This window comes from Brachionichthys hirsutus, chromosome 18 (genome assembly GCF_040956055.1).
Source record: "Brachionichthys hirsutus isolate HB-005 chromosome 18, CSIRO-AGI_Bhir_v1, whole genome shotgun sequence".
Taxonomy (NCBI): domain Eukaryota; kingdom Metazoa; phylum Chordata; class Actinopteri; order Lophiiformes; family Brachionichthyidae; genus Brachionichthys; species Brachionichthys hirsutus.
Genome location: NC_090914.1, coordinates 5149963 through 5177950, shown reverse-complemented (window position 1 = coordinate 5177950; position 27988 = coordinate 5149963). Strand labels below are relative to the sequence as shown.

Genomic DNA, 27988 nt, shown 5'->3' with positions numbered 1-27988 from the left:
AACTTCCTGGAGCTCAACATTCACTGTTAATTGGGGGCAGCAATGAAGATTTTTCATTCGCCTAACTGGTGTTGCAGCGGAAGCACATGATTCTCAGCTCACAGCTAATCAGGCATGAGGCCCAACCAGCAGTCATCAAATGTGGGCATTGCATGAGCCAAAACACTACATATGAGAAGGAGAAGCTTGAAAATACAGCGCGCAATTAGTCAGCCCATGACTACAGCACCATAAGAAATTTGATTTATTGCTGTGTCAGAGCCTGGAAGGGACGTGTCATCAGTGAGTCACACAGTAAAACGTGGTTTATGCATCATCAATTCCCAGCAGAAAAGGTAAACAGACCTGAAAATGTATTACTCAACAGACTTGCAGTCTAGAAGCAAAACCATTAAGAAGCCGGCACGTCTGTCCTTCATCCCACTTATGGGCTGACCGTTGAGTGGGTATCTTAGTGCTAAAATACATGGCTTTCTGCAGCAGGCACTGAAAGTTTGCGACACAACAGTTGATTCTAAAAACCTCAACATAATGTTCAACCCCCCCAGACAAGCGAGAAACCACCAATCTGTCAATTCCAAAATCCTTCCAGGGATGACTTCAGGCACTGCGCTGCACTGCGAGTGCAAGCTCAGTATTTGGAGCAGTTGGAATACAAAGTCTTTACATAATAACATTAGAATGCTTTGTTGATAGGCGCTTGGATGAAGACGCCTGACCCTCTGGATGCCATCACAGAGGAAATGGAGTGTAATGCAATGTGTGTGGGTTTCTTTTTTTTTGAGTGTGAACATTATGTTTTACAATTCCTGGATGCAGAATCAAACCACTTTTAAGAGGCAGCATGAAAAATCCTTAAAGTTCGATACGGAAAGAGAAAATAGCTCCAATTAAAGCCTGTCAACTTTTCTGAATACATCATAACCAGGTTCCAATGAATGCTTTGCTCTTTACAGCACATATGATTCGTATAAAAGCGAGTCGGATGAACTACCAGAGGGTCGTTGGCGGTTTGGTCGCGCTCACCTTTAGCCTCATTTCTAAAATATCGTTTCTAATATTGCCTCTGAATGATTCTTACTCAGGATGAATGTTTGTGGAATAGGGTCATCAGTCAAGAACTTTTCGTGCGATAAGTAGCTGGAGCATTTTTCTCTTTTATGGGAGGAGGGATGAAGAGTAATTGGAGCAGTTATCTATTGTCTATCCTCCTGGCAAATCTGCTAATGTGGAAAATGTTTGACACTGATTTTCCACGGTCAGTTGGTGGAGACACCATGGAACAATGTAAATGTGGGGTGGGGGGGGGGGGTGGGCTGAAGCCCCTCGAGGATAAATGACAGATGAGTCAATCCAGTGGACTTGTGGCCTTGTCGCAGTCAGAAGGTCCAAATGGAGGGCAGCCATTGATGCCGAGCTGACAGCTAGGGAGGCACGCGGAATGGAGGGTGAGGGGCCAGGAAAATCAAAAGGGAGGGGGGAGAAAAATGGGGGGAAAAGAGGAAGAAAGCTCTGAGTGAAAAGCCAGGATGATCTATTACACACATTAACCCCTCCTATTTTTTTTTCTTTTGTCAAAAACTACTAAAGGCCAAAGAAAACATGATGACTAAATACAACACTTGCATGTCGAGAGGCCGCAATCTCCATCCCACACTTATTTAGACATTACAGCCTTCATTTATTCATTCTGTGATTGATTTCATGAAATTGTCAGTGCTTTGGGCTGCATCTAATTACTAGACTAAGACCCCCACATCTTTGAAAAGTGTATGACGCCTGGAAGGTTATGGCAAGTTCTTATTTGTCTTTATTGGATGCCGGTATATGATCCACCGTTTGAATATGCTCCAGTGGCATTTATCATGAAATGGTGTGACATAATTTTGTGTATTGTTCGTTGGAGACACTTTTACATCAAACATGAAGAGACAGAAGGACTACACCACAAAACCTAAGGCTGGCGTGCAAGATTTAGAAAACACTTAGTGAATTAAGTAGCGCATTTTCTATCTGACCAAAGATTAAACCGTTAGCCAGCACATTTTTTTCTTCAAACCCCACTAAGGTTGCCATCTCAAAACTATTTTAATGTGATAAACTAAAACCATTTATTTTAATAAATCCGTAGGAATTTTCCTCTTTGTGACTGTCTGCCTGCACCACCTCTTTTGTAGCAACAAAAACAACAACAAAAAGATTTTGAGTTTAATACAGGAAGAAATTGACAGCTGTGATCAGATGTATGGTTATAATGTAAGGAGGCTTTCTGGGTCACCAAAACCAGAGATGGTTATGTCGGCTACACAACAACAAAACATTCTTCCTCTATGCATATTAGCTCCATAGAAGCAGGAGGACAGCATCTGCCATAACTTTTCGGAAGATCATGATATCTCAGGGAAAAAAAACGTATCTCAAATTTTCAGGGGATTGACTCTGGAGATTACAAGGAGATGAGTGCTGTCGCCACTGCATAACTGTGGCTACCAGTGGGCAAGTGTGGTTGGCCCACAGCAAGAAGGTCCTGGGCCTTCTGTGTCAAAGAGCTTCCACAACTGATAAACAAGCAATAGCTCTTCAAAAAAAAAAGGGGGGGGGGGGGGGGGGGATATTCATTTGCCCAAAGCGTGGAAGTCTTTGTTATTAGTTCAAGAACATTAAAGCGTGAGCAGATGTCTCAGCCTGCTGTATAACTTTTCTTTCTTTTCTGGATTGTTCCGATTTGAAAGAGGTGTGGATGGAGTCCCTTTATCTACTGTAATGTATAACTTTTTGTCTAAGGATTATATTCCGGATTGCATTCAGGATGTATAGTATGGCTTTGAATCATCAAAGTCTGCTTCAAGCCGGCACTTGCAAACATTATTATATAAAAAAAGCAAGTATGAATATCATGAAAGCCTGGCTTTAACTAACGCCCATGTGACCTACTTTTATTACACAGCTGACGGCGCCTCATTCATGCAAGCTTGGCCCAAGCACATTTATCAGGCTCTAACTCCAACTGTTTCCTCTTTTGTGTTCGAACGGCTGTTTTATGCACTGTACACTGCTCAGTGTGTTCGGAAGCAGCATGGAGGGCTTATGTAACATTCCTTCCTAGGAAACATTTTCAATAAAAAATAAACAACAACAACAAAACCTGCATTAATAAAGCACATCATTTCAGCTTTTACGAAACATTTCTTTGCCAAATGAGCCTTCCTTTTCCATCTTGCCCTCCAGGTCCTCAGTGCTGCCCAGTGTGAACAATGTCCGTATTATGCGCTCCTGGGCAAAAAGGAAAGAGCGCTGAGGGCTTTGATACAAATAACCAAAGGTGGCTAATGAAGAGATTGACATTCCTTGTTGGTGCCTTCCATTGAAAGTCATCGCAGGGAACGATTCACATAGATCACTTAAAATTCTGCAGGAGAAGCAAAGAATCCACTGTTGACACTTGCTTATAATAAGAGCCCTTCATTCTGGATATAATGATGCTGTTTGGTTTCCTAACGCCTGCACTTGAACTCTGACCCTCCGCTAGTGACGAGGCAGATGCTTTCAAATGCATGGATGCAAATGTTCCTCTCTTGCCATGTTCATGCCGTCAGGTAAACATGTAGCGTTTGTTCCCATTGCAAGGCCTCAGATCTGTGTTCGGTGGATTCACAGTTATGCGACTGAAAACCTCTGAGAAATAGAGCAATTAAAAGCGCCGTGTAGCGTGGAAACAAACCAGATTGATTTTGGCATTGCTTTCCTGAAGACGCAGCACAAACTGCTTGCATCTGATTGCATCCAACCTTGATTATAGTGATGCAAAGCGGTTTGTATCAGTATAATTATATGACTTGGATCGTGCTGTTTCTATGACCCTGCGCTTTGTGAGAACCGCTGCAGTGTAATGCAGTTATATTTCTGCTCTGCTTTTGAAAGATGATAGGAGTGGCTTGCTTGTCAAGCCAGAGTTTTCAAAGGACTCTTTGTGTAGAAGCTTTGGTCATAGCCAGAGTCATCCTCCTGGTGTTTATTTTAGAGCTCCTCCAGATGCTGCAAATTGTGTCAAATTGGGCCACATTAAAGCCCAGTTTCATGAGTGGCTGTTCCATGGATCTTCAGTGACTCTCGAGCAGGGCTGCTTATGCCTCAGGGGCAAGGTTACGTCTGCAGTTGCCATGGCTTTAACAAAGATTATCCAGCATCCCAACAATGTTATTTAAAGATATGTAGTTGGATGCAAGATTATTCGGTTGCCGTTGATTATTAGGTTTATTTGCAATAACTGTTTGCAATAACAGACAAAGAGCCGTTTATGCAGCTCAACACAACAGATAAAACAAACATTGTTTCCCCAGTAACAAGCATTTTTACTAATTCGTAAAGCACCTTTTTGCATCTATGACCTTCTGCAAATGTTATACATATCTAGAAACCAGCCTCTGGAACCTTTCCCAATTCCTCATGGACATAGGCATCAGGTTCTGTAATATCCCTGGCTTATATGTTGCAACAATTCTTTTGTAAAGCAGTTCCGCAGCATCACCGCCGTGATCTGATCCGATCCATTGGTTCAAAAATTCTGCTGATTTGTTTCATCGCTCCACAGAACAGAGTCTGAAAACCTCTGTCTCGTCTAAGGTTTTAGTGAACTCGGGTTGACTTGTTTGTGCTTCTGGGTCAGCAGTGGCGAACACCTTGGCGTTTATGTAAATTTAGACCTTAACTTAAAAACATCTGGACAAAAGTGCTAAAGTAAGTCTATGCAGCTTGGCACAGAGTTTTATCACCATCTGATTTGAAAATGTGTGCCCTTATGAGGGATGATATTCAGGAGGTTAAATCATTTTTAAACTGCAACCAGTCAGTAAAAGTAGCATTTTGTGTTGAATGTTAAAAAACAACAACCCAGCATTGAGCTATTTAAACTGTTTTTATATGATCTTGCTCTCATTGCTGGCTCTATGTTGTCCACATTGCATAATTTTAGAACTTTAATTGCCTTAGGCATGCTATTGCTCTCACTAGTCACCGTTCCTACAGCTGGCACTCACTATTGTTTATGTGCTGTTGATGCCTATAACGGTGGCTGGAGGTAAGAATCATGGCGTATATATATATAAAGTACACTGTATATGTTTCTCCAGTTTCCTCCCACAAAAACATGCAAATTAGGCCAATGGTTTACACTAAATTGTCCATAGGTGTGAATGATTGTCTGTCTGTGTGTGGCCCTGCGATGAACTGGCGGCTTGTCCAGGGTGTACCCCGCCTCTCGCCCTTAGACAGCTGGGATAGTGTCCAGCACGAATCACTGTTAAATCACAATTCATCAATTGTCAGCATTAGAAAAAGGGCAAGTAGGACAACAGAGGATGCAAAATGTATCACGGTTTGCAAGATCAATTCTGATTGGCTGTGGAGATCTAAAAAGTGGACATCTCTCTCTCTCTCTCTCTTTTGAAAATGTTCATTCAGTATTTCTGAGCAGTTTTTATACCCTAGTTGTGGTAAGATGAATGTTCAGACTCCTGGTCATGCTCTCAGCTCCTGTGTGTTTTGGATGGCATTCTGGTGAGTGGTAACGCTGCGCAGGGACCACTGCATGAGAGAGACTGGCGTTCATCCTTGTGGGCTGGATTGGAGGAAGGTAGCCAACTCTCTCTGGGTTGTTTAATATCTCATGGGAGAAGAGAAATGTGTTGTTTCCAGACAGTCAGCGGGAAAGTGATGATACAGCATGGGCGAGAGGGGGGGGGGGGGGTTGGTGAATGGGATCTGTTACATAACCTGACCAGATTTCCATTAAACTCCGTTTGTAAATAATCTTCTCGCCAATAATCCTCAACTCATTCAATTAAAATCATGACATAAACAGACTGCATTCATTCAGCAATTAGTGCAGCAGGAAGAAAAACACCTGCTTTCTGAATATGCATTTGAGTGCAGCAGTTCAGATTCACGGCCATTCCTGTACTTTTTCCTGAAAGGAATAAAATAAAAAGAGTAACATGATGTAACCTGGCAGGGAAAGTGCGTGTGGGCACGAGCGGTGCCGTGCGGGAAGCAGCAACACAGCCGACAAGGGGGAGTTTCTTCTCGCAAAGCGCATGCAAATCCCTACAAAACATTCCCAGTGACTTCAGATCCAAGGAGGTGCTGATATTCATGGGAGCGCGATTCAAACGCTCTCTGGAGTAGAAGAGCAGCTTCAGCAGTCCTGGAGCCGCAGCGCGCTGCTCCTTTTTTTTTTTTTTTTTTGCGCCTCGTTTAAACTAGAACAGCTGGATTAAGGTTCGCGCAAAAAAAATAATATCTCATCAGCGCGTGAAGGAGAAACGTTAAAGGTTTTATCTTTTATCACGTTGGACTGACACTATAGGGGCTCGTTTGACAACCTGAGGACATTCTTACCTGGGCATTATGAAGAGGTGTCCAGGTGTCTTTCATTCTTGGGAAAAGATAGCGCTTTGCTGAACGCGTGTCCGTATCATCGCTGCTCTTTAAAATTGTGTTCTTCATTTAGTGGCTCTCGCTAAAACTGTAACGCGGACCTGCGCTTTTTACGCGGTAGTTTCAAAAACTTTGCGCGTACAAAATGGACCGGACTGGATTTGCCGTTTTAATTGCATTGGCTGTGTCAATGGCGCGACTTGGTGACAGTCAGAGGGACACGACAGGTGAGAGGCAAGAAGGTGCGCAGACGGGCTGGGCGGTCTGGGACTCGGACCAGCAGCCATCCAGGGAGAGGAGTCAAGGTCACTCTCCAAGAGGGCAACCGGCCGGTGTATCCGAGGAAGTCTCTCCCGAGTCCGCCCGCTCCAGGATTCTGATCCGCGTACCGAGGCACGCATCATCCCGAGAGGATGGCAGGCGCACATCCAGAGCAGCGGCGCTTCGTGCGGCAGGCGCTTTGCGGGAAGACCGTGCGCAACGGGATGGTGCGCTGCGCACCGCCAGACACCCGGCCGGCCAGCAGCAGCAGCAGCAGCAGCAGCAGCACAGAACCAAAGTCAACCGCAAGCCCAGTTCTACAAGCGCAAGGAGACTTATTGGGTAAGAATGACAACCATGTGCTCCGCAGTCTGCCATACAGGCGCTACATTGTTAAGCCATCCTGCTTCACGCAGGCAGGGTTGGTCTGTTAACGTTCAGCTCCATGTGGTTCATTCTAAGGTGGTGCTGTAAGCTAAAGCAGAATGTCTCTTCCTGCAGGGGAGCAAGAGATAATTGAACATAATTACACACAGAAAATATCTGGAGACACGAACCTGCTTGATTTAATGCAGGAGCCTGTCATCGAAGAAGTGAAAGAGATGTATTTCAACAACGTCTGAATCATTGTTTGCGTGTGTATTGTTGGATGCATCTTGTCTTCGGGGTCATGGAAGAAACCAAAGTTTAATCCTGTTTTGATCAAGGGTTGAGGGGGAAACTATTGAAAAGAAAAGCAGAAGTAGCAGAAGAATGGATGAACAACATTTGAACAATAAGACAGCTGCACTATCACCCTTTGCTCGCTTTGCAAAGGGCTTTATTTAAATCATAGTAGGACAGACTGCTGCAGACCACTTCAATTTGTGTGCCACAGTTTTGCACTGTTGCACGTGGCTGAGTATTCTCTTGGCTCGATCGGAGGCTTTACTGGTGAACGTTTACAGTTTAGCCTCGTAATCAGAAACACCTGTTCCTCCGATAGTCCTCTCTCTGGACTACAAATGAATCCTTTCTTTTGCTTCTGTTAAGCTCCAAATATGGAAATTGGTTAGTCCTTTATTAAAAGCCTTTTCTTTTTGTTCGACAAAAAAACCCCTCATGCATCCAGCTGTTTCTGCCATAAGACCAAAGCATGATATAAACTGGAGGGTATTTAGTGTTTACACAATCATCAGAGGGGGCGATTTGAATGGCTCACCTTGGGACACAAAAAATATAAATAAATAAAATATGTATTTTGTGCATCATAACTGATCTTCTCGCCTGTAGGACATTTTAAAATGACTTTGTGGTTCTGGACCTTGATTTGCCACAGTTGACACGGCGGTAAAAAAGACGGTCAGGGCTGAGGTCCGGTTGCATTTAGTTGACTTTGTGCACAGAATAAATGTCATCTTGTTCCCCATTAACAAGGCCCCAATCCATCCCACCTTAGAAACAACATTTCTCAGCATATCCGTCAGCTTGTCAGCTGCACTTATGCGCGGTTGAATTGAGATGCGGTCTACCTAAAGCACTATATAAAGAAAATAGCCGCCTGTAGTAGTCGATCCAACGTGGTTTATTGCAGCACGGGGGGCAGAAGTCTTGCTCGACTTTGCCAAAAAACATAGTTCAGTGTTTAATGAATGGTGTTCTTTGAGTTTTCAAGTAGCATATAGATGGTGTTACGTAGCTCTGCGGGAGCATGGACTTAAAGCAGTTTGATTCACAAGCTTCGGATGAATCATCTGCTGCTTGTTAGACTTGGTGTTTTCATGACACATTTCCTCTTCTCACTCGGCCTTCACTTCTACAGTATGCTGTGGCACTGTCAGGCCTGGGTTCACTCAAGTCTTCTTATAACTTCATACTGACTCAGGATGACTTGCCTTCTGTTTCCAGTGCACCTGTCAGATGTTTGACTGATTTAGCGGTGGAACAATATTCCACCACCTCATGTTGGGGTTTAAAACGAAAAATATAAATAAGTGTGAACATGGTGTTATATTTTAACCTGTGGCATGATCCTCAGTATATGTTCTCAATTATGTACATACTGTATATCCTTTGATGGGATTGGAATGTGATGACTGATGATTTTGGCAGGGGCCCAATATATAAGGTGCGTTTGATTTAAATGACTAAGCTCGGCCTACCAGACGGCCCAAACAACTGCATAGTATCCCTGTGACGCCCCAGGAACACTTTCACTATCTAATGAGTGCAATCCCACTGAGGTCGGTGAGTCAGTTCCTGTTATCTTCTCAAAGCACCATGAGTCAGACAGCCACTTACTGTAATAACTTGTGAAAGGATGATGGGGCACAGATCCATGCCAGCACACTGACTGCTGCCCTGAAGTTGCATTCTTGTGCCTTTTCATCTACCTCACTCCAGAAATGGGTCTAAACGTAGATTAAAGAGTGTAAATAAGCCACTTGTCCTTTTAAAACGTGTCGTCTCTCATTTACTCAGTGGCTTACAGAAAATGCCGGGTGCTTTTCGTGTTCCGTGTGTCTCGCATAACCCTCGCGAGGCTCAGATGACTCTGTATTCACTCCGGACTCTCACATAACAGAAGGGGGGGATTGCAGGTCCGCATTCAGATAGAGTTTCATGACTTGCCCTGAAATTTTTATCCAAGAAAAAGAAATTACAGCGCGATCTCTGAGGTGCTCATATCAATAGTCCAGCCACATCACAGTGATCTGAAACTATAGCAGCATTTGCAATCAGATTAGTTTTTCAAGCGAAAGATTGAGGCTTCCCACCCTCTTCTGTTATTGCTCTGGATTATGCAGAGGCCCGCTACATTAATCTAAACTTTAAACAGTACCATCAGTGTCTCATTTCACCCTGGTGTCTGTGCATGTTTTTTTTTCAGGCCTAATGTCTGTGGAGGTCAGCAGTGCTGCTCAGGCTGGGCTTTGGCACCAGGGACCAATCGCTGTATCAAACGTAAGTGAAATGCTCACAACTTTCATTCAGCGACCAAAGACAACAATTTAGTTCTTTGTGAACTACATTCATACGCTTTTGAAGTATTGCATCAGTCCCCAAACACACTTTCTTTTTACGTCTTGTATGATAAAACTGAGAAACTGTGCAGACAGAGAGGTTTTCCTGTCTTATGCACTCAGACAGATTAATAACACCATAAATGAATACTGAGCACTATCCCGTCAAGATGAATAACCAAGGGTGTTATTGGCCCCATGGTTATGTTCGTCATGTGATGTTTGGCTTTTCTTTTAGTTCAAGATCCTTGAATAGAAATTAGCACCACTTAGCATTTGGCTGTCTTTTTGACACAAACTCCTAATTATGGGAAAAATTGCTTCTTTAATTTGATCACAGGACTCTTGGATATACTGTCTGTCTGCCGATAAATAAAAGTGGCAGAAAAGTCATGGCCCGTGAATAAATTAGAGTCCTCTTGTGCTATTTTGACCAACACTTTTTTTTACCATATTGATACAGTTATCTTTAACTTATATTCAAACTATCAGTGTCTGATTATTGATCGCTTGTTGATAAGTGACCTTGTATATCCATGACTGAAGCTTAAACCAGATTTAGTCTTTGCATTTCATGTTTCAATTTTAGGTTTATGACCCCCTGTGTTTGCTGCAGACTAAAATAACAGGCTGGAATTAAAGCTTTTTAAAGAAAGTTGTCTTTAAATTTTACGAGAGAAGTAAAACCCACAGGGCAGCTGGCACTGATTCACTGACACTGTCGCTATCTATCTATCTATATATCTGTCTGTCTGTCTGTCCACACACTTACACACACACACTCCAGCCCTGCGATTACACAACCAACTGATTGGCCTCTGCAGCCTCCTAATTAGATCTCCTTCCCTCCCGCACAGAGGAACGACTCCTTCCATTTTTTTCTGAAGTCCCAGCTAAAGACACACTTACCAAAGTGTAAATTATATTTAACATGGAGCTGCAGTTACCCAAAAAAAAAAAAAGTTAATACTTCATGTGCCAGAAAGTAACAGGCCCAGTCTAACAAGTCTGCGTTAAACAAAGCAGGTCATCTGAGCAGGCCAGAGATCTGCCCTACCATATGGGCCCTCTTACAGCTTGGCCCTCACCCAGGCCTGACTGGAGGCTATACTATCATCAGCTGAGTGAAGCCTCACTGCTGGCAAAATGCCAACACAAAGGCTTTGGGCTGTAGCTGGGACTGGAAGCCCCCTGGCAGAAGACCTCCGTGGAGGAAAACATGCTCAGGCAATCCTTATCCGATCCCCGCCTGAGACCTGGGCTGTGTGGTAGGAAATGGCAGAATCAGAAAACGTGTACACATTTGGGGGGAGAAAAGGAACAAACCTGGAGCATGAGTTAAAACAGCAGAAGGTGTCACGGAAAGGCACTGAAGTAATGCCTGATATTAAACGTGTCAGTTGTAGGCTTCCCCCAGGAGGCTGGACTGGGTGTCTCGAGTTTTGGTTTTGTAACAATGTCTCCTTGTTCAATCAGGTTGAGCTCAGACCAAATGTATGACAGGAATTTGATCACTAGTTGTCCAGGGACTGCACCAACATGTCTTTAGAATTCTGGTTATAAAATAGCCTATGTCTGGCTCTGTCCTGGCAGGACTGACTTATTTTGCTCTTCTCGACGACCAGTTGCAGTAAATTCCAGTTTTGTGTTATCGGACATTTGGACTCATTGAGGAGAACAGAATATTGCGTTTCCACTTGCTGTCTCTAGCTTGTTTTATTGAAGTCAACTGTGATTGCAGGTAAAATTTCTCACGTTTTCACGACTCAAGTTTTATCTAACCAATATAATTTTCTATTGACGGTGGCTGAGGACCAATGGTGTGTGTGCCTTGAGTTTAACCAAAAAAGTGAGGCCAGGTGTAAGCTTGGCTGCACTTCTGTCTGCTCACTGGTACTTGCGAGTCGGATCGAAAGCTCCTGTCAAGATGAATAGAGCATCGTGTTTTTTTTTTTTTTTTTGCCTGCCAGCAAATCTTATTCCCTGCAGTGTTGAGAGCCACATCTGCTTATCTAAAAAGTATTGTTGTCAAGATGAAGAGCAAGAGGGAAGCCATATTGTAGCATGATCCAGTCAGAGCCCAGCAGTAGTCCTCCTTTCAGCTTTATAATAGAAGACTGTCAACTACATTACTGTAAGTGATAACATTCACTGTGTTGAAATGATCGCTGGAGATCAGTTCAATGTCTCTGAAAATTTGCCACTGGCTCTCATGGAATTTAATGCCGCTTTGAAACATTTCTCCCGACAAATCATTCATAAAACACACCATTCATAGTGTGGCATAGGACTGTGATTACCAAAAAGCCAAAACATAGTGGGAAGGACTATAGAAATCTGTTGACAAAAATTTAAATGTTATCATGAATATTTGTGATTGCTGACAAGTTTCCAGATAGATGCAGCAATACTCAATCAGATATAAATTAGTGTAGAATTATTATTATTTTTCAACTTTGGATTAAAACATTTGAACAAAGTAGGAACTTTTAAACACAACTCTTTTGGGGGAGAATACGTTTGAACCTTATCTGCTCTCTTTTGAATCTGCTTTGCGACACCCAACTCCTAACTTTGGACATTGGCTCTCTCTCAGGCCTCTAAATGGGTTCTTTGACAGGCTTGTTGAAAGCAGACACAGACAAGCGGGGAGCGAAACGACCCCTTTACTAAGTTCAAGCTTAGATACCCACACAAGAAAAGCAGTATAGCGCTCTGAGGCTGTTTTACACTATGCATTATGGTGCTTGGACCTCAATGCAAGAGTCGGCAATAGCTGAGGCTGTGGGAGTTGCCATAAATGTCAGAGATTTGTTATTACGTTTTAACCAGTTGGTGGTGCTAGATGTGTAGCTACTGATTACCAGTTATTGTAATTCAGTCTGAGTGGTAGGATTTCCCACATAGACTTTAATTTTCTATGATATACCTGCTGGAGCGTCCGGCCAACAGTTGACGTTCCTTCTTACAGCTAAGTGCTGCAGCAGGGTCGCCATGGATCAGACTTTTGTTTCACAGCGCTGGCCTTTTCCAGTAGACATGGCTGTTTTAGTAATTGGATTAATGCCACACACAAAGTTAACATGTGGGGCTTGTATAGAATACTCTGGGACTGTGCAGCATAGGCAGGAGCTGGCTTTTCATTTAAGCTGAGCTCAGAAGGTCTGTCGCATAATTAACTTCACCGCATTATATAATGTATGAACATATTAAGGCTGACGCATTCAGAACATATGGCAACTTGTTGCGAGTACAGCCAAAGGCACTGGATTTAAATCTGCTGCTCTATTGCAGCAGGAGCGAGGGCAGATAAAAGGTGTAGCCTTCATATGGGGCAATAAAGTTGTTTTCACCCTCTTAAGCAGGTGGTGACTGACTGACAGAGTGAAACGTGGGAGAGAGGAGTTTCTTTTTGATAGTCTTCCAGCTTACTTTGGCAAGCTGTTTGAATCGAGCCATCCCAAAAATAACTACAGTGGATCGCTTTGTTGCTTCCTTCTCCCATCACAAGGTGCCTTGTCAAATCTAATATCCTCTCATATCAAATCCAAACGTTTCACATTTTTAATGTATTCTATGTGCACAATCTCTCTGACGTAAACCCAGCCCTGTGAGTGAAACACAATTTTATATATACTGTATAGTTTGGCTCATTTTCTTGAAGCAGACAGCACTTCCCAAACTGTGAATGCCATTATCATAACTGTTTCTGGGACTACTCTTTTGCATGCCAGCAAAGGAAATACCTCGCCCAAAACATTTCATTCATGCTTAAAAGTCTTGTTAATGTGTCAGAAACTTGGCCGGAGCCTCCAAAATAAAAAGCTGTCATTGCGTGAGCTACATTGGTCAAAATGTTGAGATGATTTTTCACCCTGGCAGTCAACGCTGGAAATGTTCTGTACATGCAGCTCTCTGTTTTACTGACACTGACCTCTTACTGTACTGTACAAGAATGTTTTGTCTAAGTCTTGTGTATCACTCTGCACCTTTATGATTCGGATTTCAACAGGACAGCGCACGCACTGATATGTCATTTATAAAAAAAATATGCTACCAAATGAGATCCCTGTGAAAGAACCTGCAATAGCGGATTCAAACCAAACTGTAATGAAGTGGATAACCTTGCTTCTAATGGGTCTGACAATTAAATTAATTTTTGTAAAGCATGACACTGAGATTCATCGATTATGATAAACACCCCCCCCCCCACACACACACACATTGGCACAAAAAATATTTAAATACATCCCAGCAGTCAGTAGTTAATAAAAGATTTTTAATCTGTTGCAAACAAATGGCTAATTATTCCAAGACCTGAAGCTGTAGGGTAAAAAGCAAAAGTAAAAATGAAAACAACAAAACAATCATGCTCTGCTGCAACACATGCGAAACAGCTGGTGAAATATCAAGGACATACACGTGCGAACGTTTTCAGACTTGGAAAAAAAAAATGGTGCTCAAAACTCCAAGTTCATCATCTTCACCTAATAGATACAAGCCGTCTCACTTTGCTTTACGTTCCTCCCTGGCACGTGGTAGAATATCCACACGAACGTTGGATGCATTACATTGAGATGTGTCCTCCACACTTACCCCAAAAACTCATACTGAACCTCACGGAGTTGGCCCAGACGCAGCTGCGCATCAACGTTGCGATATTTGCTCTTATCTGCACTCATCGCATGTGTTTTTAATTGTTGGGGGGAAAAAAACGTATTATGTTTGACAAATGTTTAAAATATATAGGTTTTACGGCATGCACACTTCATAAGATCGATTAAGTCCCTATGACATTAATAGCAGTGATGCATTCATTACTTATTAAGCAGAGTGTCTTTATGTATATGATATCCTGTGGAAAATGTGTAGTTTTTAGTGTTTAAAATCCCACCGGCAGCTGCAGAGACGAGCTTATGTCCCACTTTAAGTGATGGAGATGCACAGGGTCAAGCACAGATGAAAACCAAACCTCCTCAGCAGCATCCTTTAATTCTCAAGAACATCTTTTGACATCATTGAGATCACTTCTGCACAGACCCCCCCCCCCCCCTTTAGATTTGGGCGTGTGGGTTGCTCAGTTCACAGTTCAGGGATGTCAATGTTCACCCCATCATACCAAAGCCCATACCAGGAGTGCTGCTTTCTCCACTCCAGCTGATGTGTCTGTTTGTAGGTTGCAATTGGGTCCTGCATCGGCCTCCTGCACCACACGTTTTGGTAATTGCTACCATGGACTAAAGTGTGATGAAAATAAGGTTCTACTCAGCGTCTGGAGCCTGCACATCTTCCTGTACAATTTCCTTTTCGTTTATTTATATATCTTTATTCATGAACTGTTATAATGGAGAAATAATGAAGAGGGCAGAGCTCACTTTGCCATGCAGCTGCAATGTATTCTTCAATAAAACATTCACCTTTGTATTTCCATTGCTCAATGACTCGGGGGGGGGGGGGGAGTGTATATGCTCCAGCAGATCTCGTATCTGAAAAAGCGAGACTGTTCTTGAGTGACACATGAACAGAAAGTGCTCCTCTCCTTTCGTCAAACACACAGGGGCACAGTGCTATAGACAAACGTACATTATAGCATCCTGACGCTTAAAGACCATATGGAAGTTGTTGGGATGTGATGTCTCAGGAGGAGGGGGGGGGGGGAGGGTTTGTGGCTTTATGGTGAATACCACGTCTAACAGAGGCAGTTTTACAAGTTGCGCATGAGGCACACGCCCCCGGATCCTCCACAGAGAGCCCCCAGCATGTGGCTCATTATAAGCCGAATGTGGCAGTCTGAGGTTTGTGCTGGAGGTATGATATAGCAAGCCTTAAAGTAATGTACACAATGTCATGGTTCAGTTGTAGGTTAATATAATCCCCCAATAGGGCTGAGGTAGGTTGCACCTAAATCTGGTGAAATGTTACCCTCATATGATTTGCCACGAGGAGAAATGAAAGGATCAGTGAAACAGCGTCAGCATCTCCTTCTGCGTAGAACAGTAGTGGATTTTTATTCTGGCGTTCAGAGTTACGATGGCAGCAGTCGTAGGCAGCCGGCGACTGGCAGCGACCCTGTGGGGGTCACATGCTGTAAAGAGATTAACACTCATTTGAAATGATTAGCATTTGAGGGGAAATTGTATCTTCAACTCAATAGCAGCCCGACTCCTGTAATGGACAGTGGGTAGAAATGAGAATTAAATATTTGCGCTGTGCTTACTCCGACAACCTGAAACGCGAATCTGTTTCACGAGTCTGTCAGAGTCCGCGGTTTCTCCTAAAGAAAGGCTCCTGCTGTCGTCACAGGAGATTTCACAGACTGCACTCAGGTACTGAGGGTTATACATTATATATATTTTTGTTTTTAGAATAGATTCAGAAATAGCCACGCTGCCACAGCCAATTAGGGATTCTGTAGCAACTGCAAAAGCCATTATTGTCTTTCATTCTGACTTCCCCTCTTTCTCTCTTTCAGTTACAGCGTATAAAATTGACTTCAGACAGTCCTTTGTTCATGTTCTACTTAAGTCCCCGGAGCAACTCCCAGCTCCTAAATCTCATAATGGCACATAATGGGCTCAGTTTGTAGAGTCCTTCAGTCCATGAAAGATGATTGCGATTATGCTTTCATTACGATTATGATTTTCTAAACTACCTTGTTAGCTTGTGGCGGCATTGTTGACCAGTGTTTTAGAGTGAGGAGAGTCCTCCCGGTGTTTATTCTAAGTTACGGCATGTCAGATGTCGGTTTCAAATTGCTGATTGAGTAAACTGTCTGGGGACAGTCAATCCCCGGTGGATTGCAATGGACTGGAAATGAGCTCCAAGTTGGAAATGAGAGTCCGTTGCAGGGGGTGCAAGAATGGCAACGTTCCCTGGATATGACGCAAAGCGAAGCTTGTAACAGGTAACTGTAATCCAACCGAGAAATGACCACCAGTACTTACATCAGTAAAGGCCCCGGGGTGACTTTAATGTTGCTGCAGAATTACTTTGTCTCCAATCCAACCAAGAACACTGACAATCAAAACAACTTTGCTTTGCAGTTTAAACCATTAGAAAAGTGAACCCAGAGTTGAAGGACGGACATTTCCTTTAACCACAGTCACTCAGGCAGTAAGATTCTCCTGAACTTTCCTCAGGCTGTTTAACTTTGACAAGACAATGAGAAAAAGAGAGACAAATATCTCATTTTGGACTCATGTCTCCCAAGAATTATTTGTTTGCATGCAATTAGGACTGAAATGGCAATGCTGGTCAATGCCCAAACAATGGGCTGTGACTGCATCCATCCCGGCCACACAGCAGGCTTCAGAGGCAACACCAGTCCAACTCTGTTATCAGCACAGCTGAAATGTTTGCTCTTAGTCCTGCAGCTCAGACAGCAGTCATGACCCTCCATTCATTGGGTTATATTTCTGCCCAATTTTGGTTCACATCTAAATCACTGGAACCATTTAATCCACTACTTTATTCCCAAAATTGAGGTTAAACAGAGTCTGGGCAAGGTGGTGGAACCGGGCTATCCTGAACTTTAGTTAGATGATGCATTTAACTCCTTCACTAAAAGAGCTCGGACAATTCTCATTTTATACCACAATGAAAAATTTGGCTCACTTTCCAAGTTCAGCAAATCTACAAACGCGTTTCTCAAAATGTGTTTGCTTCATCAAAAAATAAAGCTCAATTTTCCTCAAAGCAGTTAAAAAGGGACGCTTGAATGAATTACTTGCTTTAAATATAATTATCTTCACCACGAAGCAGAAGAGAGTGGTGATTGTCTGATACTTAATCCTCAGTTTGTTATTTTTTCACATCATACCGCCGGAACGCAGCGTTTATTTCAGCGGTCTTTCAATTTGCGTGCATGGTGATCTAAGAGGGCTAAAACACAGAGCTTGATTAGGCATTCTTTGTGGGAATATATGTGTGTAAACCGTTTCTACACAGCGCTGTCACGTTCCCTCCTGCCTCTTTGCGTCTCGTCATCTTCCGAGTAGCGCGAAACATGTCGTATCCCCGGAGTCTGAGCATTATCGGAATAACAGGAAGCGTGCAGCAGGTAGAGGACTGTTCGCAACCGGTGGGGCCCTTTTTGTCTGCCAGCTCTCCTCATCGCCAAAAGCTGGGCAGCGTTCCTGCCTGCGATCTGTCCGCAGCATCTGTGTCAATAGCATTCCAAAGCCCTGTTGACAGAGTGCCACTGTTTGCTTTAACCACCACAGAGCGGTGGCCTGATTTACTGTTTGAGGACTCTGTCATAAATCCTCGAGTGCCGTCCACTACATACATTCGTGTCACAAGATTGAGAGGCTGTTTGCTTTAAACTTTGTGCCGTGGGTCTTCCGGGGCTTCAAGTACCTGGAGTATGATGAGAGGATGCGGGGCTGAGCTGGAAGGGTGTCATGGATTATTTTTCCATGACCATTAAATGACCTCAGCGCTGTGTGTTTGCAGACTCTTGAAAAATATTATGAGCACATTCATCAATTTTACATATAGCAAGCACCTTTAGATGGTGTTTCCCCAATAAAGTCGCCGCTCCGTCGAGTTGTATTTCTTTTAATTGAAATGCTCTGTGGAGCTGCCATTTGAAGTTAGCTTTCTGCACCCAGTTTTTCCCATTTGCCCAGTTCTAACTTTTATTCACTTTTTTTTAAAGCTGTTACAGTGCAAGCGCTCGTTGGATTCTATATCAGAGACCAAAGCTATTTTTAGGAAATCACTCCGTCTGGAAAAAAAACCCAGGGTGCTCTAAATTGAGCCACGAGCGAAGCATGGGCTTTATATCTGTGACTGAGAAATTGGATAAGGATATAATGTAAATAATCATATACATTTACACTAAACAGGGCAGTTCAAGAATGAAGAGAAATTGAACATGACAGCCCCTCCAGGCTCTCTGTGGAATGCAAAGTACAGAAAGAGTTGAGAAGTGAAACTAATGGCCCCTTGATTGAATCAATTTAAAGTGAGTTCCTGTGTTCGGATCAGGGAAAAACCATTTCTGCTACTGCTCCATACGAGGGGGGGGGGGGGGGGGGGCACATGCTCATGCGTGACCTGCTGAAAATTTGATATCCCTCTGTGCTCTCTCTTCAGCTGACTGCCAGCCCCCCTGCCAGAACCGCGGCTCCTGCAGTCGACCACACACCTGTGTGTGCCGCTCCGGCTTCCAGGGGCGTCGCTGCGAGGAGGTGACTCCGGAGCAGGTGTACATCCGTGACGGAGGCAGCCTGAGGCGTGTTCAACCGGGGACCAACCCTTTCCAAAGAGACCAACCACGGCGAAAACCCTCAGGAAGGCAGACCACTGATACCAAGGCCCAGACCCCACGACCTGTGACCGCCAGACAGCCTGTTCACCCTGCGTAAGTGATGCAGACTGCACTGTGCTACCTCTCATTATAGCCTGAAGGAGCGTCATCTTAACCAAATAAGGATGGATCACAATATAACATTCAAAATAGCCCTCCTCCATAAACTCTAAATTATGGTCTGGCTGTCCTAGAAAGTAATTACACACTATGCACACAACTTGAAGGAATAGTTTGTGAACAGCTTTAGTTAGTCAACTAATTTCTATCCTACTTGCCAGCCAGGAAAACGCTAGATCATGTCAGTGACTATAGCTTCTTACTTGTTACAATCCACTTCATTCGACAGTACGGTAGTTCATTACACTCATGTTTGCACTAAAGCAAACATGATGAAATGGGTTTATTTGTTTTATCCATGTTAGAGCCTTTAAGTATGTGTTGCCATGTTTGATCTAATTTATTGAAGATACAACATGCAGCAAATTGCCAGACTGAAGTATTAACGCATGTTCTTTACCCAGAGGATTCCACTTTCTTCAGATTTGCTCAATTCTTTTTCTTTTTTTTTTTTTTTGATGAACATTGCGTCCAGCCAATAATATGTCAGATGGAAAGCATTTGGCAAATTCTCCAAAGCCTGCTAATCAGACCGGCCTAATAGATTCCTGGCCTTAACAGCAGACTGTCGTTCCAGTCTTGTTGGAAGGAACTTGATTAATCCCTTTATCTAAACTAGATATTCTTTATGATAGAAGTAGAATTTTCAGCTCTATTCAAGACACCCCTCCTGCTAAATGTTAGGCTGTTTTGTTGGTGTTATGCAATTACCCTGGCTGAGAAAGCCACATGTTTTTGGTAGCTAAAGAGAACTCTTCTAATTCTTTTAGCAGATGGTTCATAAAAGGCTTTCAGTCCTTCATCCCTCCCCAAACAATTATCTTTAATTCATAGTAAATCTTCCAATCAATACAAGATGCCTGACTACACAGTTGCTATGCATATGTTTTCTTTGTTCTTCACTCACAGGACATATTTGCATCCTGAGTCACATGTCTGGGACGTATCGAGAAATCCAGGGCTGCGGGTTTAATCATCTTAGGAAGCACAGCGCTCCTAACTCAAACATGCTCATATTAGGACTGTAACAATAACACAAAGCTGCTTAAGAGATGCTGCAGTGCAAAAATAAGCTGGCATGCCGCTCAGACTAATCAAATTATTGTTTGTTGCAACTAATCATTCCTGAAATTTGTAGGACAGATCAAGACGTGCTAAGACTGCGTAATGTCTCCCTTTAATTGATTGTGCAATTCTTGTTTAAGGTGCAGTGCACTGTGAACTTCTGCAAACGTTTGTTATTCTCGCAGCTCTTTAGGGGTGGAACAGTGTTCCCTCTGGAGACGCGGCGGATGCAAGTATAAGTATTATTTATCAGGCAGAGGTTCCAGTATTGGAGAAGCCAAGAAATGCGAGTTCACTGAGAGTGAGAGTCATATACAGACAACCAGTGCCAAGCCCAATTAAGGTGTAAGAAGAGAACTGACGCTCATTCAGATAGATGCTGGACTGAGTGATATTCTCAAGGAGCACCCAGACAGTCTCTTTTCAGTGTTCCCCGACTGGGGAAGGCGTGCAGGACGGCACATGCCTTTCTTGGAACGGACTTGGCTTGTTATGTCAGCAGCACCCTGTTCCTGACCCAGCCTGTCAGGCGGCGCCGAAAAATACGGAACAGTGTAGAGAAGTAATGAGACAGACAATTTAGACAGAACAAAACAAACATAATAATGAAATGAAAATCAATTATAATTTGTTCAGATGAACAAGGATAAACAGATATTTAAGTTTCAGTTGCAGGACATTCCAGAATAAACTTGCGCTTCCCTTATTTCTTTCTGTCCATTCAACTCCTGTTCACAGCCATGGAGCCCTACTGGGAGCTCGTCAGCAGGCAGCACACAGGGAACGTGTGGTCTCTGCACTGGAGTTTAAGAGATCTGTTAACAGCCCAGTTAAGTTGATGCTTTCCTCAACTTTCAGCAGGCTGGCACCTCAATTGCTGTGGCTTTTTTGATTAGCCACTGAGGAACCAAGAATCTATTCTTGGCATCCTAAGTGTTTTTCTCATCAGTTCACTTATTAACAAGAGTGGATTTTTATATTTCGTATCTTTTTATCAACAGGTCAAGTCAATTTCATTTGAATTGGTACCAAACCACAGCACAAGTTGTATGGAGGCGCTAGATCAGGCCTAGAGTATTCAACAAAATACCATGCACTTGGTGATAGCGGTGTAGAAAGGCTGCCCCTTAACAGGCAGAAACCTTGAGCAGATCCAAGATTCAAAGTTCAGCACTCTGCTTTGACCGGCTTGCGTGAGAGAATAATAATAATAATATCGTGATGGTATAATGTTATTTAACAAACTGTCATAAATCCTACATATTCAAAGCATAAACTCTTGCTGAGATGGACATGCTGACTGTAGGATATGGAAATGCAATTCCATAACCGACCGATTCTACCTGTGTTCCTGCATCCGGTCTTTCACCTCTCCTATAATCATTTCAGCTGCGTCCCAAACATCCCAGCTGCCTGTGTCTTTAACATTTAAAATAAATATGTCCCTACAGTATGTGCTGCTGGCAAACAAATTCTTCCACTGTCTTTGCTGTGGAGGAAACATGTTTCACTACAAGCCACCAGTGTTTCCTGTGAGCTCTGTGCTCAGCAGTAGAGAAAGGCTTGTCCCTGTCAGCACAATATCCTGTAGGTCACAAATATTCTGTCTGCTCCCTGTGTGAAGGTCGGGGCCGGCGATGAACACTCACAGCTGAGCTAAAACCGCAATAAGGCACAGAGGACATATTCAGTATGGCACTACGGGTCCTTCATTCTCTGACATCAAACCTGTGCAGGAAACAGAGCAGGGCAGAGCAGGATGTGTGTGCAGTATGTGGGTCATCTCGGCAAAGATCATGCTCTCCGTTAGATAATCAGCCACTGGCAGCAGCTACCTGGATAACAGGGGTATACTGTCATAAAGCATGCGGGCTAAGTTTCCAAAGGTTCTTGTACTCAAAGTAGATTTGATTATTAGATCAAACGCTGAACTCACTACGACGATGAGAGTTCATTTAAAATTCAGTCTTATGCATTGAGGGCGCTGTCCGGTGTTGGGGTGGAGTCAACTCTGTTATTGAAGTTCTGTTAAAATACAAAGGAGGCTTTTCTTTTTCATTTCCATTTTTTAATGAAACTATATTAGTCACAGAAACCAATCTGGAAACTACAAACTCGAAAGGACAATGCTTTTTTTAAGCGCTGCATCAGAAATCACCCGCATTCATTTTAGTAAGGGCGCTGCCTCCTCAAAACACACCAGATGTTTTCTGGCAATGCACAGCATTGCCAAATCGAAAATGTTCAGGTACTTGGATTACTTTGTACCTTAGGTTTACACGCATAATATAATTTATTGTTACTGGCACACATACTGATCTCAATAAGTGGATTAGGTACCAACCGCTACCAATCCACCATAAATATAATTTCTGCCAATGTCACAGATTTGGGATTAACGGTACTGTCTTACCCGGCCTTATGTTGATTTTTGCACGATGCAATTTGCTTCAGGGATGATTATTACACCCGGTAACATATTGACATGTTGAAGAAAAACAACAACAGTCTGCACCATGAAGCAGAATGACTTTTAAGAGGGCATCTTTCTCTGCGTTAACTGCCCTGTTTATATCAGCCCCATCGTCTGCTCGGGGTGGCGGTTGTGTGTCTTGTTGACTCAGGGCTTTGCACATAGCCACACAGTCATTTCTCAGAGGAAATTGTGGTTGTAGTGGGAGTTCTCCATGTTAATCATGGATCACTGGTTGCTTTCACTCCCACTCCAGACGAACCACACCGCCAGCGCTGATGGGAGCCACTGTCAAAATCATCTGGGTGACATCAGCACCTGCATAGACACGTTGTTTGATTAGCGTTACTCGTGCTGCGAGATGCAAGGCTCGCTGAAGAGTCTGAGGCATTAAATGGAGGACTTTGAATATAATGTGATAGCAAATGTTAAAAGGTGGGTGTTGGAATTCCCTCAACGATATTCACAGCTGAGAGGATAATAAATTAAAGTGACCCAAATCCCACAGCAAGCTTCTATCCCGTAATACTCCTGATGATTGTGACTCCGATCATGTGTGTTCTTATAGATAAATTATATACCTCAATATTCAGCCTGGGAAAGTTTTCCTACTGTACCAGCTGGCATTGTGCTTTGCTGCTTGTCGACCAGACATGTCCAGAATTGTCTTCTTGTCTCCCTTTTCTTGACCGCTGCCAAGACAGAGGAGGCCTGCAGATGGGGAGTCGAGCTAAAGCAGAGCGTCTAGCTGTGATTTGTATCCCGGCGTCAGTGCACTAGGAATTAATTTGAATGAGGTGAGGTTAACTGGCTTTGTGTTTGTGGACCACACAGGCTTATTTGTCTTGTGTGACAGTTCTGGAAACTTCACCTTTGCCCTGTCTCCAGCCCATGGGTGAGCATTTCATTTGTGATATGAACGGCTTTTCGAAGCATTGCTGGACATCCTTGAGTTGTGTTGTCTGGGGTTGGAAGCTGAGGGTGGAGGAAATGCATTGTATACCTCTGCTATTGTCTCACCATGTCCTCAGGTGAACTGTTTGCATGCTGTAAAATATGAGGACATTTTATTATTTTGCAAGAGAGCAAATTTTATTTTTTTACCGAGATCGATTCAACAAATGTTGTAAGATTCTGTAATGTGTGGTTCTAAATTTGTCATGGCGAATAAACTCAGCACAAAGTGATATTGGCTGAGCCAAGGATGGAAGACCTGTTTTTATTTTTATTTTTTTAACAAACTCAAAGCCAAACGAGTCCCATGAGTGTTTTGCTTCCTACTAGGCCAGAGGGAACAAAGAACCATAGAAAACTCAGCACTCAGCGTGGGACAGATATGTTTTTCGCTCTCCATCCCAACTCTCCAAAGCCCCATCTGAAACACACTCCCTAAGCTGTAGTGCCAGCGGGCTCAGCATCCACAGCCAAATCCTCCTCATCAAGTAGGACTGTGCAGATGCAGCTGTTGGCGGGACAAATGCTGTACAGCAGTTACAAGAAGAGGGGCGCCTACTCCAGACTGTACAGGAATCACTACTGTAGCTCCAGAGCGGAGGCAGATGGATAGGGCATCAATCAGGCTCATCTCCCAGATATGCAACATGGTGCTGAAAGCATGAATTATATATATAGCTGCGGATGGAACATGGTAATCTAGTCAGATATCAGGATATAGGTTCCTATGGTCACCGGACCACTAAACAAACACAACCAAAATGCTCAAGTCCCACACATTAATGTCTTGCCTGCAGACGTTACAATCCACCTTGGTGTTGGCCGTCTTTCGGTCTGTATTTTTCCTTTGCGTTCTATGTGAACCTCTGGTAAAGTTTTTATTGCTTTTAACCCAATGTTAATGGCCTGTTCAAAAATTCCCTGATTCACCTCCCTCGCTGGAAACTCTCAGACCGACATATGGCACTGACCAGCATAGGCATAGTCTCAGTCAGCACTTTGTAACGGCAATTCCTGCTGCCTTGTGTCGTGGATTATTACTAAGTGAATGATCAGAGCACCAGCAGCAAACTAGAGGGTATATTGAATAGTCTTTTAGTTCACTATGCCTCCAGAGATTTTTGATTCTGCTTCTGAACCACAGCAACCACGCTGCTTTCTGGATTTCTTGGAGCTTGCAAACCTCTCTGGCACTGCTTCTTGCCCACCCCCCGGAGATTTAAAGGGAAGTGTTTATTTCACAGCTTCTTAGCAGAATGCAGTGGTCGTGTGTTTTAAATCTGAAAACCTCAGCGAGCTCGAATTTGCACAAAGCATATTTTCATGCCGGCTGGACCCGAAATAATTAAGTGGAACTTCATCTCCTCACCAAATAATATTCTTTGATAATTAAATTTCTCAACAACCATTGCTGCTTTCAGTCCTGACCTTGGCTCAGTTGCTGCTACAGTATAATATAAGTCTCATTCCCTGTGGAGAGAGAGAGAGAGAGAGAGAGAGAAAACGAAAGTGTTTTTGAATCACTGTAATCCATTTCGCCCAGGCTCTGGCTGCTACTAGCAGGATTCCTGGAAGGCCGTCCAGACAGAGAGCATGATTTAATCCAGCCTCTGTGGCTGCTGTGATAAGACCTCAGACACACCCAGATTTTCACAAGGGGAAATATTGTGCCAGGACCCACAATTATCCAAGTCATCATGAGTAAAGATGTTATCAAAGAGAGACTGGGCTTTAATTGCTCACCGATGTTTGGCCTCACGTGGCCTGAGAAGGACTTGTCCTTGCTGCGAGAGAGAAAGGTGCCCATCGTTAAAGTGCTGCACATGTTTCTGTGACGAAGTGTTTTCCTCTTATTTCCAGTTTATAGCACGGGCCACATTGGACTACTGGCAATGTTAAATCACATTAGTATGCAGTCAGCCGTTTTGTTTTATTTGTGTCACTGTTTGCTGAACACTAGACGGTGACGTTGTTCATTCATTATTCATGCGTCCCAGAATGAATGCTTCTTTTGTTTTGTGTTTCCTTGCAGTATTCTCGATCACACGCATCAATTTCTACTCATACAAACTAGGCTTTACGTCAGGCCTGACTGCTGTCTATAGCTTTATATTTACTGTCATAATGTGAGAGTGTTGTCTGTCTTCCCATGCACCCGTCAGCAAAAAAGAGTGACACTTTTAATGGTACAAGCTAAAGACTAAGCACATGCATTGCTATGATTTTTGCAAAGACAAGTTGTGAGAATAGCCTGTGGAGGTTTGAGCATTTACTCCCAGGGATTAAACACTCACAAAAAAAACTGCAATTTAGGTTAAGCCTTTAATATCACAGCCGGCTGGTGTTGAGTTATATTTGACTTTGCCACCATGCTTTTGCACAAGTGTTGCTTTGAGGAGCACACACACACACACACAACAGCAGCAGCATGATGAAAATGCCCTTGGGGTTGGATGTGATATTTATTGTTGCGTGCTAAGGTTCAAACCTCAGGATTTTATGAACGAAACACACACGGACCTCAGCGGTAAATGATGAAAAGACGAGGTCCTTCTGCATAAAGCCTGAGGAATGTTCTGTGACCGCAGTGGGATTTGAACACTGGTGCTGCCAGTGTTTAGGTGCATGGGTGACTGAGAGAGGATTATTTCTCTCTCAGCCCACAGAGACATAATTCAAACTTCTAAAATGGGCCGAGGCTGTTAGGATATACGGAATTCTGAAATAAACTTTTCCCCTTTTCACATTTGTACCCTCAAGGCAGGATCAAACAAGTATGAGTGCAAACACAATAGGCTTAAAATATTCCAATCGGTGATCCATGTCTTATCAAATGTCAGAAGTTAAAGCAGACGTTCAGCTAAAACAAATTCTGAAGCAAACAAGTCATACTTGGAACAGGAATTCCAGTCAAACTATGAACGGTATCTTTATTGCTAATCTTGAACATTTTCTCATTTCATAGCTACATCACAGTGAATGTCTTGAACGTCGCAGACATTCATAACATTGTTGGATTGTGAATAGCAAAACATGAACCAGAGTCATGTGTGTGTCTTTGTTAATGATCTTGAATAACACCTCCTGGGACCCGTTTTAACAGTCTGCACTCTCTTTCCTTGTCTGCAAGCTTTAGTCTGTGAAATGTGCGGCACCATCTGTTGCTGAGCTTTTTGCTGAAAGGCATCTCTCTCGAATTAGATTCAAGAGCAGAAAGAGAAACGATCCCAGTATGTTTTCAGGCGTCTCAGTTCAACAGAGGCTCCTCTGAAAAAGGTGTTTAGGAGAGAAATTGCTGCAACCAATAACTATTGTCGTTTGTTAAAGCCCTTGGTAGGGAGCTTTGGGAAAGTGCCAGTGTGTTTTGTTGCTCCCACAAACTATCTGTACCCATCACACACAGTGCTCACAGCTCTAGCTCTTTCACTGCGAAGGTGCATGCCCCAAATACGCTCATAAATCTTCTCTTCCTTTGTCTCCAGCAGTGTTTGGAGTGCTCAAGCAGTACAACGTTTTCATTGTTTGGGCTTCTGTTTGCGCAATAGTTTTTTAGATTTCCGCTGCTCCTTCCACTTCTGCTGATGAGCCACATGTTTCTCGCTTGGTAATTAACAATAGCCTGAGATGAGATGAATGTGAGTAAACTTTTTCTTCCACGTGCTTTGATGATCATAATTTACTTTCCCATTTACCAAGTAGCCTTCAAGTTGGCCTAATTATGCAAAGCTTATGAAATGAGGGGCTTTTGGCTGGGGCTCCACGTTGGAAAGAGGTAAATGGAACCATTAAACATTTTGTTTAAATCAAAAGAATAATGACTATTTTCCTCAGCAGGACTGAACAACTCCTGGGTTGATTGGTTGTAAACCTAATGCCGGTTCCAGAGCTTTGTCATTACTCACTCTGGAGTTCATGTCCAGTCCAGACAGCTGTGACTGTACAATGTGACAAGGATGGGAGTTATGAAGTTGTGCAGTGTGACCCCAGATTGGGATGTTCCTGCCAGATCCTTCTGCCTGCTTTCAGACTGCGTTGTTTAGACAGTCTGTTCAAAGCCAAATGGTTCCATCCAACAGCGAGGCAAGCGGTTCATATCCGTTAAATATCTGCATTAGCTGCCGTAATACCAACAATCCGAGCCATTAGATGTTGGTACGGACTTTGGTATTCTCAAACAAATCCAGTTGAAAAATGGGTTTTGTCAAGGTAGACTTGTGATGTGAGAGAGAGAGAGAGGTAGAGAGAGAGAGAGAGAGATTTGAAATCACAACCTTTTTCCTCTTTACGACCCATTTCTGACCCATCCTGACTCCAGACAAATTAAGTCCTCTGTCTTAAATAAGTAAGTGACAAATATACTTTATT

General features: G+C 43.2%; 1 protein-coding gene across 1 annotated transcript in view; it reads left to right on the top strand.

Annotated features, from left to right (window-relative positions):
* The first annotated feature begins 6580 nt into the window (after positions 1–6580).
* Positions 6581–27988, top strand: part of LOC137907718 (latent-transforming growth factor beta-binding protein 2-like) — a 67931-nt gene continuing 46523 nt past the window's right edge. Inside the window, exons 1-3 of the mRNA XM_068752076.1 lie at positions 6581–7038; positions 9566–9639; positions 18798–19065. Of these exons, the coding sequence (XP_068608177.1) occupies positions 6581–7038; positions 9566–9639; positions 18798–19065 (800 nt within the window). The remainder of the gene's footprint in view (positions 7039–9565; positions 9640–18797; positions 19066–27988) is intronic.